General features: G+C 66.0%; 1 protein-coding gene across 3 annotated transcripts in view; it reads right to left on the bottom strand.

Moving 5' to 3' along the window:
• Positions 1 to 2,826: 2,826 nt before the first annotated feature.
• The window catches only part of MTA1 (metastasis associated 1), a 28,402-nt gene continuing 14,093 nt past the window's right edge, over positions 2,827 to 17,135 (bottom strand). The window contains exons 5-22 of one of the 3 annotated variants that reach the window (XM_053928050.2): positions 14,447 to 14,497; positions 14,233 to 14,359; positions 14,097 to 14,160; positions 12,223 to 12,340; positions 10,615 to 10,717; positions 10,291 to 10,390; positions 9,812 to 10,000; positions 8,627 to 8,701; positions 8,394 to 8,452; positions 7,993 to 8,108; positions 7,627 to 7,778; positions 7,346 to 7,535; positions 7,135 to 7,224; positions 6,054 to 6,206; positions 5,897 to 5,932; positions 3,791 to 3,822; positions 3,536 to 3,687; positions 2,827 to 3,456 (exon numbers count right to left, since the gene is read on the bottom strand). In XM_053928050.2, coding sequence (XP_053784025.1) covers positions 3,306 to 3,456; positions 3,536 to 3,687; positions 3,791 to 3,822; positions 5,897 to 5,932; positions 6,054 to 6,206; positions 7,135 to 7,224; positions 7,346 to 7,535; positions 7,627 to 7,778; positions 7,993 to 8,108; positions 8,394 to 8,452; positions 8,627 to 8,701; positions 9,812 to 10,000; positions 10,291 to 10,390; positions 10,615 to 10,717; positions 12,223 to 12,340; positions 14,097 to 14,160; positions 14,233 to 14,359; positions 14,447 to 14,497 — 1,958 coding nt within the window. In that variant the 3' untranslated portion in view covers positions 2,827 to 3,305. Of the gene's footprint in view, positions 3,457 to 3,535; positions 3,688 to 3,790; positions 3,823 to 5,896; positions 5,933 to 6,053; positions 6,207 to 7,134; positions 7,225 to 7,345; positions 7,536 to 7,626; positions 7,779 to 7,992; positions 8,109 to 8,393; positions 8,453 to 8,626; positions 8,702 to 9,811; positions 10,001 to 10,290; positions 10,391 to 10,614; positions 10,718 to 12,222; positions 12,341 to 14,096; positions 14,161 to 14,232; positions 14,360 to 14,446; positions 14,498 to 17,135 lie in introns of those variants that run through there. The other 2 variants (XM_053928051.2, XM_053928053.2) reach the window with 2 other exon arrangements.

Here is a 17,135-nt window from a genome sequence, read left to right as displayed (position 1 = left end):
AGAGGACGAGCGGGGCTTTGCTGGGCGCTTATGGCGTCCTCCGGGGCTCTGCCCTCCAGAGGCGGTAGGGACAAAGGAGAGAAGGGGGAAGAGATGGGGGCGCGGGGAGTGAGTGTGCGTGTCCCCAACTCCTCAGGGCCTGCGCACCCTCCTCTGGACCCAGTGCAGGGCCCAGCACCTCCCACCTCCACCCTCTTGGCCCCAAGGTGCCCTGGTGGAGGGCAGGAGAGCTGGGGCTCTGCACCACCCCCACACACCCGCCACAGGGGCCTGCCTGACCACTCCCATCCTCCCTGCTTCCCAGCGGACCTGCAGAGCCCAGCCTAGCCCCAGCACCCACCCCCACCCACCCTGCGTGCACCTTAAGCACCCTCCGGCCTCCTCTCTGGGGTTTCCCTCCCCATAGGCCTTTCTTCAAGCCTCAGCCCCAGCTGAGCCTCAACGTGTCCGATGGACAGACCCATTCCCAGGCCCAGACAACCAGGACCAACACCCACCCTCCTGGTGGTGGAGGCTGTGTGCCCACCCCCTCTCTCCTGCCTGGTGCACATGCCCAGCCAGAGGAGTCAGAGGACCCAGGACCTGGTGGCACCCATTACCGGCGTTTGCCAGGTGAGCTGGAGGAGCAAGCCTGGGTCCCACCGTCTCCAGAACCTAGGTGTTCCTGGGGCCCCGCCCTGGCCCAGCTCCTTGGGGTGGCTGCCCTCCCCCCCACCCCGCACTTACACCCTGCAGCCACTGAAACACAAGATCCCCCAAGCCTGACTGACCAGCCTGACCAGCCCCCTCCCTGTTCACATGGGCTCTGGCCCCTGGCCAGCTAAGGTAAGGATGGAGGCAGAGGCCTCAGAGGGGCTCCCCACAGGTCGGTCATTCTCAGTCCTCTCCCTACTCAGGCCGGTGTCAGGTGTCCCTGAATAATTCATGGCCCACTGCCCGCCACTTGGCGCGGTTACCATGCCCTCTCCTGCCTGGGAGCCTCTGGCATGCTGTGGAGGGCAGGCTGTGGGCACAGGTGTCTTCTGGGAGGCGCTCAGGGTCCCAGCCCTGCCTGCAGAGTGAGCGGGCTAGATCTGAGGAATGGCATCCGGCACTGGCCAGATGCCCTGGAGATGGAGGGACAGGTGCCCTGCCCCCCAGCCACGGTTCTTGGGCCCAGGCCACAGGCTCTGCCCCGCACCAGAACTATTCTGGGCCTGGCGGGAAGGGACACCGATCAATGAACAGGGCAAGAGTGTCCACTCGGAGGCCACTGAGGGTGACAGGGCGGGGCAGGGACAGGGCGAGAGAAGCCAGCAGGGCCCTCAGGCAGCCAGGTCAGGTGGCCAGGCATGGGGGCAGGTCCCTCCCCTGGGACCACAGTGGCGTGGCCCCCAGATCACTCGGCTCACACGCCCCGTTGTGTCCGCCACACTGCCAAATGACAGCAGGATCCTGAGCTCCTCAAGGGCGGGGGCAGGCTTGAGGACTCCAGGAAGGCCCCTCAAGGGGACTCGTGCCCGCCAGAGATGGCCCTCACCTGGGGAAGGGGCCGCAGCCCTGGGCACCGGGCCCTCGCCCCCCCCAGCCTGTGTCCACTCCCCATTCCTAAGTCCCACCTCAGACCCCAAGCAGTTCAGAGGTGGACGCAGACCGGGCCCTGTGGTGGGGGTCCCCAACTCCTCAGGGCCCCGCCTGCCTGCGAGGATCGGTGGGGCACCTCGTTCAGGCCTGGGGGCGGGCTGAGCCTGAGAAGGGAAGGGGACTCGGGTGGGTGAGGAAAGCAGAGCCCGGGCAGATCTCCCCTGCCAAGGGCAGCTGAGTCTGCCTCAAGGTCACCCCCTGTCCTCCCAGCTGAGACACCGAAACCCTGTCCTGGGCCATGGGGGCCGTGGGGGCAGGGCTGCACATGGGAGAGGGCTGGGGTGCTGCAGCCCCTTCTGCGACACCCTTGCCTGTCACCCAGTCAGCTGTCACACGCTGTTGGGCAGGGGCGGGAGCCCCTTATCTGTCTCCGGCCAGTGGGCAGGGGCTTCTATTTTAAGCTCCTGAGAAGAGCACACCTCTGGCAGGGAGGTGGGGGAGGTGGGCAGGGAGCAGGAAACAGAGCCCAGGGAGGGATGAAGGAGCCCCCAGGGCAGGCAGGCTGGGGTGGCTCCGCCTGAGTGTCCCTCCCTGACCCTTCCCGCCAGCACCTGTCCCAGGGCCTGCAAGGGTGGGCACAGGGGAATGCCTGAGGTAGGGTTTCCAAGAACAGACTTGCTGAAATCTGCGCAAATTCTTACGAGGAAACTCCACACCTGCTGGGGTTGCCCCCAGCCCTGTGGCTCTGGACGGAAGCCTGGACAGCTGGAGGCCAGTGGGCCGGCCATCTCAGCTGTGCCAGCTGCCCTGTGGGAAGGGGGGCCATGTGGCCATGGGGGCTGGGGCCCTGGCCACGTCCAGGCCACCCCTCCCTCAGACACACAGTGTCGGCTCCGCTTGGTGATGGCCCTGAGCCTCATCAGCCCTCTTCTTACCCCTCAGGAGGGTGGTGGGCACAGGGCCAGGCCCTGAAGGAGGCAGCTCTGTGGGCAGAGGTAAGCGGGTAGCAGGACCCCAGTCCAGTGGCCAGGACGGCCACAGGCCATGCCACTTATCACAGGCTCCCTGGGAGGGCTGTCTGCCCGAGATGGACACTGGCCTGGAGCCACCCGTCCAAAACCCTCTGGACCCACCCTGGCCAGCAAGCCCAAGCCTAACTTGCTGTCCATCCTTGCTGGCTCCTCCAAGGTGCCGGGTGCCGGGGGCAGGGGGCCTCCGGCTTCAACAGGGAGAGAGAGGGACAAAAGACACGAGAAGGTCTAATTGGTTTTTTCTTTTTATGAGTTTTTTTTCCTTTGTTTTTTTAATATGAAAATTACTTGAAAAGACAAGGGGCCAACCCCACCAGGCAGCTCGGCCGGCCGCTGGCCATGCCGGTCCTAACATTCCAGGTGTAAGTTACAGAGCTTAAGTTCATCTACAAAAAAAGTAATAAAAATAAAATTTAAAATGGCACCTTCAACGGAACACAACAAAACTTCCAGCCGGCCCAGGGGCCCGCAGTGCAGTGCGGTCACTGGGCGGCTCCTCACTCCGCTCCGGCCAGAAAAGTAACACAAAGCTAAAAACAGCTCCTGGGCTCTCCCGGAATAAGTTAACCGCACTTCTCCCCGCGCGCGGCCCAAGGAGCAGCTTCTCTGCAGGTGGAGGTGGGAGGGCACTACCAAAACCAGGCGGGCAGGCGGAGGGGTGGGTGGGCGGGGGCTGGTCTGTGGTCGGAGCGGCCTGGGGCAGTGGCGGGCCTAGTCCTCGATGACTATGGGCTCGTCGTTGACCGGCGCAGGCGGGGGTGGCCGCAGCGGCAGGGCCTGGCTCTGGCGCAGGGCGATGGGCTTGTAGGGCCGGCGGGCAGCTCGCTTGGTCTCCGAGGATGAGAGCAGCTTGCGGATTTTCCTGTGAGTGCAGAGTGGCCCCCAAGTGACGAGGACAGGGCCGCCCACGGCCCACCCCCATACCCGGCCGGAGGCCCCACCTGGTCTCCTCAGTGGCCATGTAAAACACGTCGTCAGGGGCGTCGATCCAGTTCATCCTCCGCCGCTTGACGGGGGGCAGGGAGCCCCCACGCAGGAGGCGCACTTTGGTGGGGTGCGGCTTCCCATTGAGCAGGAGGCTCCGGCTTGGTCCCTGGGCAAGAGGACGCGTGAGGGGGCTTCCCTGGGGCCTCCTCCTCCCTGCCCCCTGCTGGGCCCACTCCAGATGCCCCATGGGGCTGTCCCCTCTCTCTCACCATGTGCCTGGTCTGTCCGTGGTTCGCCAAGCCTGACAAGAAGGGAGAGGGATGTGAGGCTTGAGGCCCAGTGCGCCCTCGTGCCGCCGAGGACCCTGGAAGCAGGAGGCCCCTGGGCCAGCCCCCCAGCCATATCCCCCACCCAGCTGAAGCATGGGGGACAAGCCTCAGTTGCCCTTGGTCCTGCCAAGCCCAGCCCAGCCCAGCGGCCCCACAGCTCCTGGGACTCTGAGGGCCACCAGGCTCAGACCGCAGTGCTCACTCCTGCTCACGGGCCCATGCTGCTGGCTCCGTCCGGACAGACAAAGCCCCATGCACGCAGGACCAGGCCTTGCCCTGTGGCTGCTGCAGATGCCTCGACGCCAGAGAGCCCCTCACAGCTGGCCCCTCCTTGGCCAGCATGGCTCAGAGCCCCCAAGGCCAGCTGCCCTCACTGACCCCAGGGCTGGGGACCTGGATCCTCAAGCCTCTGCCTGGAGTCAAGCTGCCACTCCAAGTCACAGTCCGCCACCTGGCCTGGCCAACCCAGGGGCAGCTGAGGGCACCAACCCCCACAGAGACATTGGGTGAGGACCTGAGCCGAAAGGCAGGACCAAGCCCCAGGCCAACAGCACCCCCCTCTGCCTGGGTGTGCAAGCATGCAACCAGGGCTCTCCACCACGTGCCGGCCGCCCCGCTGGCCTCCAGGGCCCCCTCTTCCCAAACGTGCCCCTTTGGCTGAGGTGCAGCCATGTCCCCCACCGGCAAACCGCCTTCTAACCTGCGGTGCCTCTTGGGCGCGGGGGCCACAGCGCTACTTACCCAGGTAAGTGCCTAGCAGAGTGACAGGCCGCAGAGAGGAGAGAACACACTGAGTGTCAGAACGAGCGCGTGCCCCATGGGAGGCCAGGGAGGCGGGTGCCGTGAGGCGCATGGGCAGTGAGCTAAGGTCCCCAGGTGGGGTCAGCCCCGTCCCGCGTTCAGGGCCAATATGCCTGACAGGTGTCGGCTAAAAAGCACCCCAAGTTTAGAAAACCCCACAAGAACACGTGGACTTCACCCAGCTTATTGACTGTTTCTCATTAAAAAACCCCAAAAGCCCAAGGTGCGGGCAGACAGACCCCGACCACACCTGTAGGCACCGCCGGGGGTCAGGCAGGCAGGGCCAGCCCTGCCACCGGGACTAGGTGCCAGACAGCCCCCACAACGAGGCCACAGGGTGCTGGGGGGCGGGGGCTGGTGAGAGAGTGGAACCCGGAACCAGAAGTGCTGGTGACCCCACAGAACGCTCCCAGACACAGCAGAGACAGTGTGTGACCAAGAAATGGGGCCGGCGGGATGGCCACTCCCTGCTGCCGCCTCCCAGTTCCCTAGCCCACCCATTCTGGCTGGTCCATGGTGCTGGGGTGCCCCCAAACCCCCATCCTGAGGGGCTAGCAGGAGCTCAGACCACGGTCCCCAAACCCTTTCTTTCCATTTGGCTCCCCATCCACCCCACACAGCTCCTGCTGCAGGCCAACGGTGGTGCCGGGGCCTCTGGGCCTGGCCAAGCTCCCCATCAGGGGAGAAAGCAGGGCCCTGGGCCAGGGGCGGGAGCACCTGGGCCACTAACCACCCCACACTGGGTTGGGGGGGGTCCCCATGGTGGCTTCACCTCCTCCCTCCCCAGGCTTCAGTCCCCTCCCTCTAAAGGTGATGCAACCCCAGGGCCACTTGGGCCAGGCAACCTCTAGCAGCCACATAGGCCACACCCACAGCTCTGCCCACCCAGCCCCTCCCCAGGCAGGGCCCTTGCAAGCTGCAGGCACAGCACAGGTGGCCCTGAGGGCTGAGGCTGAGGGCATGCGGGCGGCCACAGCAGGACGGCAGGCAGCACAGGCAGGCAGCCGGGGCACCAGGGCCACCAAGTGAGGGCAGTCCACCGACCAGGCGCCAGGTCAGGAAGGTGGGACGGCCCAGGGGATAGCATTTGGGCAGCTGTGGCGCTCTGCCCCGTGACGGATGAACTGGGGGGGGGGGGGGTGCGCCTGGCCCGTGGACGGCCCCACAGACGTGGCCTGAGCCGCCCGCCGCGCACGCACGCGAGCACAGACACACAGCTCCGCACAGCGGCCGCCCCGGCCTTACCCCTACTGGGCATCAAGAGGCGCTTCTTCATGTTGCCTGGCAGCGCCCGATGGCAGGAGAGAGAGGGAAAGAGGACGTGGTCAGCGGGCGCAGGCGAGGGGACGGAGGGCTGGGCACCCTGGGGAGCTCCGAGCCCGCCCCGCCGCGCGGGGCTCACCGTCGGTGCCATTGTGGTGCTCGTAGCTCCTCTTGCCCAGGATGGTGGGTGAGCCACTGTTGATGACAGGGGCCGGCCGGGCGGGCGTCAGGCTGCCGAGCACACCAGACACACTCTTCAGCGGCTCCGGCTTAGGAGGGCGGGGGTGGGTTTCTGTACAAAGTCACACAGGTGAGCGCTTGAAGGGTGCAGGTCAGCAAGGAACCCTGTGGCCCCCGACCACAGACGGCCTTGGCCTGTGACCCCTGGGCAAGGCAGCCACGCCCATGCCGGCGCCCAGGCCAGTCCCGCAGCTCAGCCCCAGCCAGCTGGCCGGGTCACTGCACAGGCACACAGCCCATCAGAGGCCTCCATGTCTAGGCTGCCAGCTGACGGAAGAGGGTGACTTGACAGCCTGGCAGGCTGGGCCGGGACGTGCCCCCCCCCCCCCCCCCCCCCCCCCCCCGGCACAGGCTCTCTCTGCTGAGGCCACTGACGGCTCTCGGGGGCCGAGGATCACCTCCTCTCACAGGACAGGCCGAGGTCGGCCCCAGAACCCAGACCCCAGGTAGCAAATGATGCCAAAACCACTTGTGTCTGAGTAGGGCACGCTGAGCTCACCGTTATGGAATGTCCTCCACGGAAGGAAAGTCACCCCCGCGCCGGAGGGACTGACTCCCGAGCCTGCAAGCCCAGCCAAGTGGCAAGCCCTGCCCCGTCCTGCCCGAGGCCCCAGCCAGCTGCCTGGGGTGGGCTGAGTGGGACAACTGAGGTGCTCGGGGTCCCCAAGAGATGAAAGATCTTCCATGTGTGTTGCTGGCCAGCTGCACCCCCGCCCCCGGGCACCCCAGGAGTGGCCGGGCCTAGCCAGCACCCCAGCCCCCCGACACTGCAGAGCATGCTTGCAGGGGCGGCGGGCGGGTGGGGAGCCCACTCGGGTGCCTTGGAGGCTGCGCGCTGTGGGAAAACAGGAATGGGGACTTGGGCGGGCAGGTCAGGGGCCACGGGAAGGCACACATCAAAGGTGGCGGCACCAAGATGACTATCTCCAGCTGGGCTCCCTGCCGCGGGTACCATGCTCTGTGGGGTGGGGCAGGCTCACCAAGATACCGCAGCACGGCTTCCAGGGGCTTCCGCACGGCCTGCTTCAGCACCAGCGGGCTCTGCGAGGCTTCCGGCAGCCGTGCAGTGCCTGTGGGACCACGCAGTGTGAGTGCCACGCAGGAGGGGGCCAGGGCCAGGACCAGAGCTCCGAGCCCACAGGCCTTCCCTCCTGGGGGCGGGATGGAGCCACCGGTGGGGAAGGCACTCACACTCGGCCTTGATGGCCGCGCTGTTGATGGGCAGGTAGGGGTGCCTGGCGGCATGCCACGGCCGCAAGATCTCTCGGCACAGGCGCCGGGCGATCCTAGTGAGCTTGGTGGTGTGCAGGTAGAAGGCCTGTCTCGTCTTCATGGCAAACTTGGGGCTCCCGCTGCTCCGGGCTGGGATGCCATGGGGGCTCTGCGGAAGGGGGCGCGCCGCCCCGACACAGCGCCATGACCGTGGGCCAGGCTGCCGGGCCACGAGCGGGGCTGGGGAAGCACCCACTTACCATGTTACTGCGGTTTGGTCCTGGCCTCTCTCCATCTAACCGGGTTGGCATTTTCAAGCCACCATATTTCTTCCAATATGTCCAACAAGAGGCGCAGAGGCGACACTGCATGTTAGGGGGACCCCAAGAATACCACTGGTAAGACTGGGTGGCTACGGACAACAAAGTTGGAGACAGACGGGTCCTTAAGCAGAACCAGTGACGGCAGAGAGCATCACACCGCCGCCCCCGCCGCCCCGCCCCTGTCCTGAGAGGAGGGCTTCCCGGGCCTCGTGCAGCCCCCGCCCCCAGGCCGGGCTCCGGGACGGGTGGGTGCCCACCGCTGCGGGCTGGGCGAGCCCCGGGTGCCGGGCGGCGGGCACTTACTGTAACAGCTCTCGCAGGCCCGGCCGGCCCCGGGGCTCTGGCCTGGCGCGCCCGCACCATTCACCACACCCGCCTTGACGTTGTTGACGCTGATCTGGTTCGGATTTGGCTTGTTACTTAGTGAGGGAGAGAGGGGGCATCACTGCAGCGCCGAGGCAGGAGCGGGCAGCCCCTGGGGAAGCAGGGCCGCAGGCCGCTGGCTGGCCTCGTGTCCAGGGCGAGCCTTCTCCCCTCACGTCTGCACCCTAGCTCCGTCTGCCGGCACTCAGCTGTGCTCCGAGCGGAACCCCGCCCTGGCACTGGTGCCACCTGGGCAGCCAACGCAGAGCCAGGGCTCCCCCACCAGGGCGCCCTGGGCCCACCCAGTCCAGGGATAGCAGGGTGGTTGGAGGGGCACTTACTAGTTGGGAATATAAACTTGCTTTAACTTGCTTTCGGCTTCAGCTGCTTTCAAGCGTTTCTTAAAAGAAAACAGAACGTCAGAGAAGTCAGCAGGCGACCAGGGAGGGGTGCTCGTGGGGAGGGGAGCACCAGAGTCTCCCCCCGCAGTGGGTTTGAGAGATCGCCCCCAAACCCACCCAGCGTCTGGCACACGGCACCGCAGTGCCCGGGGGCGCTCGGCCGGGGAGCCCACCTGCTGCACGTATCTGTCCGTGGTCTTCCACATGTAGTAATACTCGATGATGCTGGTGAGGGACTTCCAGGGCAGCTGGGGAGAGGAGGGCGCCTCAGGGGGGCCACACAGACACCCCGCAAGGACACTGCCTTGAGGCGCACCCCCTTTGGGGGACCCTCCATTTCTAAACTCACTTCTCCTCTGGGCCTGAGGCCCCCCAGCCCCCCACCGCTAGCGCCTGCTCAGGGGACACAGTGTTGCCCACAGCTCTGGTGCTGCCGAGGGCGTCCGGACCGATGTCCCCTGGTTAAGTGCACCGTGTCTCCTCCAGCGTGTTTTCCGAATGCTGCGCCCTGTTCCCAAACTGCAGTGCACGCACTCAAGAGGGGCCGTCTCTGAGCAGCTGGGGTGCCGCAGCGTGGATGCCAGGCCCCTCTGGGACACCTGGTGCTCTGGGCTCCCTGCGCTGCCTCAGGACAGAGTCCCAGGACCACACATGACACTCGAGTCCTATGCCCTCGCCTCAGCCTTGACGGCCGCCGCACTGAGACGGGAACGCAGATCCCGCCTCTCAGACTCCCCTCTGGGCACAGCCTGGCCACCTCTGTTCCTGGTCCGACCAGGTCCTCCTCACTTGGCTCAGGCTTCCAGCGAGTTGTCGACGCGGCTGCCTCACAGGGGCCGCCCACAACCTGGGTGGTCAGGGACACGCCTGCCACGCTCCACCCGTCTGCGTGGCCTTCTCTGGGCCCCAGCCACTGTCGCCTCTGCGCCCTTGGTGGTCCCCCCTGCCCTCTGGGGGCCTCTGGGACGGCCACCTGCCCCTGCTGTGAGGATGCTCCTACCAGGCGGTGGCAGCCCATCCGCCTTGGGCTCGTGGCCACCCACCCCCTTCTGCAGGGGAGCACGCTGCTCTGAGGGGCCCCTCGGGCTCCTCTTCTCCTTTCCGTGAGGCTCAGTGTGTCAGGGAGACGTGGGGGCGCCCTGAAGGCTCAGGCCCTACCCACCCTCCAGCCCCATGGGCTCCCTGGGTAGACACGAATCAAGGACATGGCAAGGAGAGGCCAGCGGGCTACGAACAACGAATGAAACTCTGAGGCACACAGGGGTGCACACGCCGCCGAGAACCCGCGATGAGCCCCTGACCGAGGGGCCGACATGTGGCTGTGGGGACTGGGGGCCCTGTGCCTCGCGCGGACTCACGAAGTCCTGCTGGATGTCCGTGAAGTCCTTCCCGTACTTCTCCAGGGCCTCCTCAAAGAGGCTGGCCTCCGAGGCCGACCACTCCTCCATCTCGTCGCGGCAGAGCACGGGCCCGCCCTGTGGCACCAGGGCCGAGATGGCCTTGGCCACGTCGTACACACTCTTGTGCAGGGTGTCCATGGCATGGAACTACGGCGAGACCTGCAGGGTCACCAAGCCTCCCTGCGCCTGCCGTGCCCGCCCCGGGCCAGGTCTGGGCTGCCACAGGACCCGGGAGCACCACCCCAGCAGGGGACAAGGTGAGTCCTGGGGGGTGGCGGGGGTGCACGGGTGCGACGGGGCCTGGGGAGAGCTGAGGGAGGGCCGCTCAGAGCAGTGGCAGAGGCGGCCTGCTCCGGGGTGACGCTGGCAGAGAGGTGGGGACGGGCTTGGCCAGGCCTGTGCCTGGGGGTCACACCCAGCGTGTAGGACCCACTCACCAGGGTGATGTCCCGCGAGGCAGCCGCAGCGCTCATGTGCAGGCTGGGCTGCCGGACGGAGCTGCTGCAGTCGAGGGCCCGCGCGAAGGTGCCCACAGAGCTGGGGAGCGGGAGACATGCTGCCCACTGGTGCCAGTGGAGGGGCAGCCGGGACCAAGTGGGACACACGCAGGCTGGGCATAGGAGTGCACCCCCGCTGACCAGAGTGGCTCCAGGCACCAGGGACAGGGACTGAGCGGCATCAACTCAGAACCAGCCTTGACGGTGGGGGGACCCCACGCGACAGACCCCGAGGCTCCAAATGGGTCGGGCGGCCGCACTCACCGGGCCACCACGAGGAACTGGTCAATCTGCTTGTCTATGAGGGGGTTGTGTGCCTCCCACACCTTGGTCTCCAGTTTGGACTGATCGCGGCCGTCTTCCTCTCCTGCAAGGAGGAGACGGTCCCATGAGACCACGAGGAGACCTGCAGCTTCCAGCCATGCCTGTGGGGCCCAGGGTCTGCCTGCGTCTGAGGTCCCTCGGGGACAGCCTGCCCATGCTGGGTGAGGCCACGAGAGAGCAGAGGCCACACCAGATGCAGACACACACGTGTGAGCGCAGAGGGGGCCTCACTGCCACGGCACGGCCTCCTGCCGGCCCGGCTGAGCACCTCCTCCTCTACCTGACCAGACCAGGGACCCCAACAGCAAACGGTGGACCACCCACCAGGGAAGGGCATGTGTAGGCGGCTGCATGTGTGCCCGTAAGTGTGTGGGTGTCTGTGAGCGTGAGGCACGTGTGAAAGTGTGCACCAGGCAGGACCAGACAGATGACACGCCTCGCCCATCAAAGGGAAAGAGCAGGCCACCGAGAAGGGCAGTGGCCTTTACAAAGGTCACTCAGAGGCGACCATGACAACAGACCTAAGCAAAGAGCTAGGGGCAGCCCCGTGTGGACTGTCCTGCACGTCCTGCATGGACGCAAAGGGCACGCTCGCCGGACGCTGCACCGCAGAGACGCAGCTGAGGGGCAGAGGGATGCTGAGGCCACCCAGTACAAGCTCATCCTGAGACCCTCCCAGGCAGGTGGCAGACGCCGAGGCCCACGAGGACACCCCGGGGTGGCACGTCTCGCAGAGAGGAGCACACCCCACACCACACAACACGGGACCCAGGCCGGGACCCGCTCCACAGCAGCAGCTCAGGTCCGAGGCATGTGTCGCTGTAGGCTGCCCACCCTGAGGCTTAGCCGACAGTCCTATTTACCACCGACAACAAAATAATCTTTTGCACAAGTGACGCCCGGGGAGGAGCTGACAGTGACCACGCAGCGGCGTGGTCTTCAGAAACAGAAAATGGGGACAGTCCCCAGGCCGCAGGTGGCTGTAGGGAGGTGGCCTTCACAGGTAGGACCTATTATGGCTCCAAGGGGCCCAGACCGTGGCGGACCCCGACAGCCCCACACCTGCATGGCACCTCAGGGAGGACAGGACGCTGGCCGTCCCACGTGGCCACCGCTCCTCAGTGACTCAAGACACAGCCGCATCTCAGGCACCCCCAGAAGGAGGCCCACAGAGCACCCTGGTCGCAGCCATCACACGGAGTGTGGCTTCCCTGCCCAGAGCCATGCAGGGGCTGAAACCAGACCACGGCCTCGGCCCACCCCCCCCCGCCCCCCCAGACGAAGGGGCTGAGCCCGCCCACGCCCCTGGGCTGCTGCGGGCCTGGGGGAGGGCAGGGAGCCTCAGGGACAGACAGCGCCCCGCACCGCGCAGGTCAGCAGGATGGACAGACTCACTCCAACACGTGCTTCAGAGACAAAAGGACTTCTAAAATGCCTGACCTCACGGTCAAAGGGGGCGGGAGCCCCATGAGCGGGGCGGGGGGCCGATGGCCTGCCTGGGCCTGCTGACTGCCAGGCCCCCCTCCAGACACCGGCTTGTGGCCCTACCTTCCTTCAGCAGGTCCGTGATGTCCGCCTGGTAGCGGTTCCCCACGCGGATCTCCCCTTTGTCAGCCAGCAGCGTCTTCTGCTGGGGGTCGTAGACGAGGGAGTAGAAGAAGAAGTCCTGGAAGACAGCGCGGGGGCACGTCGGTGCCGGCACCTCAGGGCATCGCTTAGCCTTGTGGCCTGGAGGTGGCCGCAGGCAGAGAAGGTGAGGGAGGGCGCCATCGGGGCGGCTGCGCCCAAGCCGCAGGCTCGGGGCCGACGCCGGGCCTGCCGATGCCCAGCCCTGACCGGCAGCGTTTCTACCAGCAGCGGCACTTTGGGAAGTTTATGGAAGTGTTTAATAGCAACCCAAATCTTAAAACACGTAGGAATTAATCTGACAGATTCTGGGCATGTCCGTCGAGAAGATGGTGGTTTTCCTGCGCTTGTCACAGGAGACATACACAAGTACAGCCATGGAATGTTCTGGATGCAGTGCCCAGAGCAGAGGGTGCAGCAGCTGGCCCAGCCCCACTTGGCCACCTCAGCCTTACCCCACCTAACAGGACCTCCCTACCCGCCCGCAGCCGTGGCCCCTGCGCCCAGCTCTGCTGCGCGGTGATGCCCTGGCCCCTGGAAACAGCCTGAGAGGCTGAGACTGTTGTGAGCAACAAGCCGGCGGCCCAGGCCCAGGACGGGGCGCTTTGCCGGCTGCCAGCCCAGCCCCACCAGGGCATCCTCACTTCTCTCGAGTCCTCTCTGGTGGCTCTTACAGGCCTCACCCCATGGGCTCATTTCCCTAAATTCACCAGACCCTCAGCGCTTCCCGTGCACCCCCTGGGGGCTGAGCTGTCCTGTGGCCTGAGTCCTGTGAGGACCGCCTGTCTCGACCTGGGTGAGGACAGAGCTACAGTGACCCCAGCCCAGGGTGGCCCGGCCTTGTGGACGGAAGACTGCCCCGCGCCAGGGCTTCAGCACCTTTCTTATCATCGTGGGGGAACCCACGCTGCCTGAACACCCAGGGGCCCCCACCTGGGACACACACAGGAACCCCCACGCCAGACCAAGGCCACGCCCACATGAACACAGCACAGTGCCTGCTGGCCAGAGCCAGAGGGCTTCGCAGCGGCCTTTTTGCTCACAAGGGTTCCTCTGCATCACTAAGGGATCTTTCTGAACCACCGACAGTGACCCCCACTCCCTGGAGGCTGATCCCTGGGGTCCGAATGCCCGTTCCTGGCAGCTTCCTGGGTGAAGATGGTTCCCCGCAGCACTTCCCACAAAGGGCCCCAGCCTGCTCCCTGGCTGCCGGCCAAGCCTGCTCTTCAGGAATCACTTCAGGCGCTGCCCCCTGCTGGCGGCTTTCCAGACCCCTGACCTGAGGTCAGGCCTCTGTGCAGCTGTCACCCTCTGCCCCCACCCCCACCACCGGCTCCTGTCACCATCCCATCTGTAGCTGCATCCCAGCGGGCCCCCCACGGCTGGCTGTGGGGGGGGCAGACGTGTACCGGGACAGTGGTGCCCCTGACACTGGCCTGCCCTCCAAGTCACCCACGAGCTCCAGCGCAGACCAATCAGGCCTCAGAACACACAGGCCCGCTGGCTGCCTCGCACAGCGGCCGCCTCCTCCCCAGGAATGTGCACGCTGTTTGGAGACACTGCTGGGGCTAGGGTGGGGGTGTGGGTGGTGCCCTGCGTCCCCAGCTCCCGGGGCAACGTTGGGACCACAGCCCAAGCCACAGCGTCGTCTGGGTCCTGGCCACTATCATGCCCAGACCAGTGTCCCAACCTGGGACCCGGGGCGGGGGATTGGAGAGGGGAAGTGTCTGGACCCACAGGAAGCCGGGAGAAGCCCCCAGACCAGCAGGACACCCACCCCCACAGCCACCCCTCACCTCCCGCTCCAGATAGGACTTGAGCGACTCTGTTTCGTTGAGCAAAGTGACGCTGCACTTCCCTCTGCAAGAGATGCACACAGTCAGGGGAGGGGAGGGGAGAGGAGGGTGCCCCCCACTGCGCGCCACCAGCTACCTGATGTGGGTGGCAGGCAGTGACTCCAGCTGCCGCGAGAGAAACAGCTCACGGTGCCGCAGCTGGTGCTTGAGCTTCTCAGGCAGGTCGACCACCTCGGGGTTCTCCATCTCCTCCTCGATCTCCCCTGAGGGACCACTGGCGCCGTCAGCTGGGCCCGCATCCCTAAGCCCCCCTGGCGCAGCGGCCAGAGACCCCGCAGGGGTGCCCTTACCTTCCTCCCCGTTGTCAGCCCCGGTTCCGGTTTTGTAGCAGACAGACAGGGCTGGAGGGCAGACAGGCCGAGTGGCCGGTTAGTACTGCCCTGGCATGGCTCAGGGAGTGGGGGCAGCCCCGGCACACATGGCCAAGGTGGCTGCCTGCGGGTGCAGGGCAGTGCTGGTGTGGTGTGGGGTACGCCAGGGCAGGGGCACGTGGAGCTCGGCACCCCTCCCTGTTCTGGGCGCAGCTAATCCCCTGCCCTCTGTCCCCGTTCCCAAAGCTGGGGTCACCGTTTTACGGCCCTCTGCTGCCCCCCTGTGGTAGCGGTGGGGAGTCCCAGAGTCCCCAGACACAGCCTGCCACCAGGGCGGAGGGTGGGAAGAGCGAGCATAGCAGACCAAGTGCCCACATTGCTGGTGGCCTCCCCTCTCTGCCCACTTCCAGGAGCCCCACGAGCATCCCCAGCCTGGGGACATCACCAGCCCTGTGATGGGACTGCTGGGACAGGCAGCTCAGCAAGAAACTAGGGCCATGGCGGTCACCATAGGCCCCAGGGATGGTCACCGTGGGCAGAGACAGCCCCCGACACAGGCCTACTGTGGCTCCCAGGCCCCCACCAGAGGAAGGGCCTAGGGAGCAGGTGTCCCAGGGCCACCCATGGTCAGGCGGCCCCCAGCCTCCAGAAGAGGGGACAGAGGTCCCTTTTAGCCCCGTCCCCTGCACTCCAAGCCTGCCCTCGGGCCCTGCAAACCCCCAGGAACTCAGGTGGTGAACCCAGGGCAGGTACCCATGGCAGGGAGACCCCTCCCCCTGGGCTCATGGAGGGACCCTCACTTCTAAGGCCCAGGCAGGCCCTGCTCCCTGTGCCCAGCTCTCTCACTCCACCAGCTCTGGGGGTTCCAGGGCGGGCCTGTCACCTGGGCCTGAGGCTTCCCTGAAGCCTCACTCTCAGGATGGCCGGGGGGCGGTGGGGGCACATGGCGATGTGGCTCCATCTGCTGTGTATGGCCTGAGGAGGCTATTCAAGACCCCAGGTTGGGTCAGGGCTGAGCAGTGGCCCAGGAGGGGTGAGGCGGCCAGGAGGTTCTGTCCCTCAGGCCCCCAGGTCTAGAGGAAACCCGAGCAGCTGCTCTAACCCCCCAGCCTCCTTCCCACCTGCTACTAGGACTCTGAACACAGCACGCCCACGGGGGAACAGGCCCCAACTCCAGTCCGTTGGTCCCCGGCGTGGAGCTTCCCGCACACAGAGGCCGCGCAGACAGGCCCCCAGGGACACTGCCCTGGCCCTGGCCCTGACCCGCCAGCTTGGACACGGCCCTCTGGGAAGCTGCCTTCTAACAGCACCCGCCCTCCCTCCTGTAGCCCATGTAGCCACCAGGCACCGGCAGCAGACCAGCCCAGGCCCCCTGGGCCACAGCAAGCCACTGCGTGCCTGAGGGTGAGGACTGAAGTCACTCTGGGCCCAGCAGTGGACACAGATGAGGGGGTCTGAGTCATCACTGTCCCCAAGTCAGCAGTGATGCCTGGCACCTGTGCCACACAGACCAGCAGGTCCAGGGCCCGGCCAGTCACACCTCAGAATGCACAGCAGCGAGGAGGGGCCGGGGAAGAGGTCTTCCAGGGCCACGTCCCCAGCCTCCAGCATGGCCAGGGCTGGTGGACCCTTGAGATACCAGCCTTTTTCCTTGGCACCTGGAGGCCAGAGTACGGGCACTGGCTTCCCAGTCGGAGGCACTTCCCAGTAAGCTCTGTCACCACTACCAACACGGAGCCGCCTTCTTCCAGGGTCACTGCCACGCACACGGCGGCTAGAGGACACCGAAGGCCCAGGCTCATGGCCGCATCAGACACCAGGGAAGACTCGTGGTGCCACTGGGCCCTGCCACACACCCCTCAGCCCAGTGGGCCCCGCAGGGAGCTCATCTGCCGTGCTGACCCCGGGCCACTCAGGGCTCTGCCATACCCAGGCCACTGGGAACAAGGTCCCGGCCATAACCGTGAGGTTGCCACTGTGCCCCTCCCAGCAACAGGAGACTCAGGGACGCCACCTGATGAACTCGTGACAAGTTCGGCAGCACAGCCAGGCTGCCACCAAGAGTTGGGGGGACCAGGGAAAGCCCCATTCCACGCCCACCGAGATGGCTCAGCAGGACAGGCCACGTGGAACCCGCCCAGCAGGGGACACAGGCCACCCTGCCTCTGAAGGGAACAGACGTGGACCAGCCCCCCAGGTGTGGCCACCTGTCCCAGAGGAGACGCCCACTGCCACCACGCCGAGGCCCGGTGCTGATCCAGGTAACACTCCCCGCACGTCCGTGCAACTCAGACGCAGGCGTGAGCTGTCAACACGGACACTGGGTTTCCTTAACACTTGGAAACCTCCCTATGAAGTACCACCGAGCAAAATGTCGGCAGGACCCACGCACGGGCAGCCTCCACCCCTGCCCAAGCCAGGGCCCTACCCTCTCTGCTCTACCCAGGAGATGGTATCAATCACGTATGGGTTGTGGAAAAGGGGACAAGCCATGGGGCCCGGGGTAGGGAAAACATCAATCATGTGAGGGGAAAAACCTCAGGCAGTGACAGTCCCCGACCCCTCTGGGTGACAAGCACACACCAGGACCCACTTTCCAGAGAAGGGCAGGGGAAGGGCGCACACAGATTCATGACCCGGCCCAGGCCACAGCGTCGCGGTGACCACG

The sequence above is a fragment of the Desmodus rotundus genome, chromosome 7 (assembly GCF_022682495.2).
Source record: "Desmodus rotundus isolate HL8 chromosome 7, HLdesRot8A.1, whole genome shotgun sequence".
NCBI classification, from domain to species: Eukaryota; Metazoa; Chordata; class Mammalia; order Chiroptera; family Phyllostomidae; genus Desmodus; species Desmodus rotundus.
Note: the sequence above shows the minus strand (reverse complement) of the source record. Positions and strands in the feature narration are given on the sequence as shown.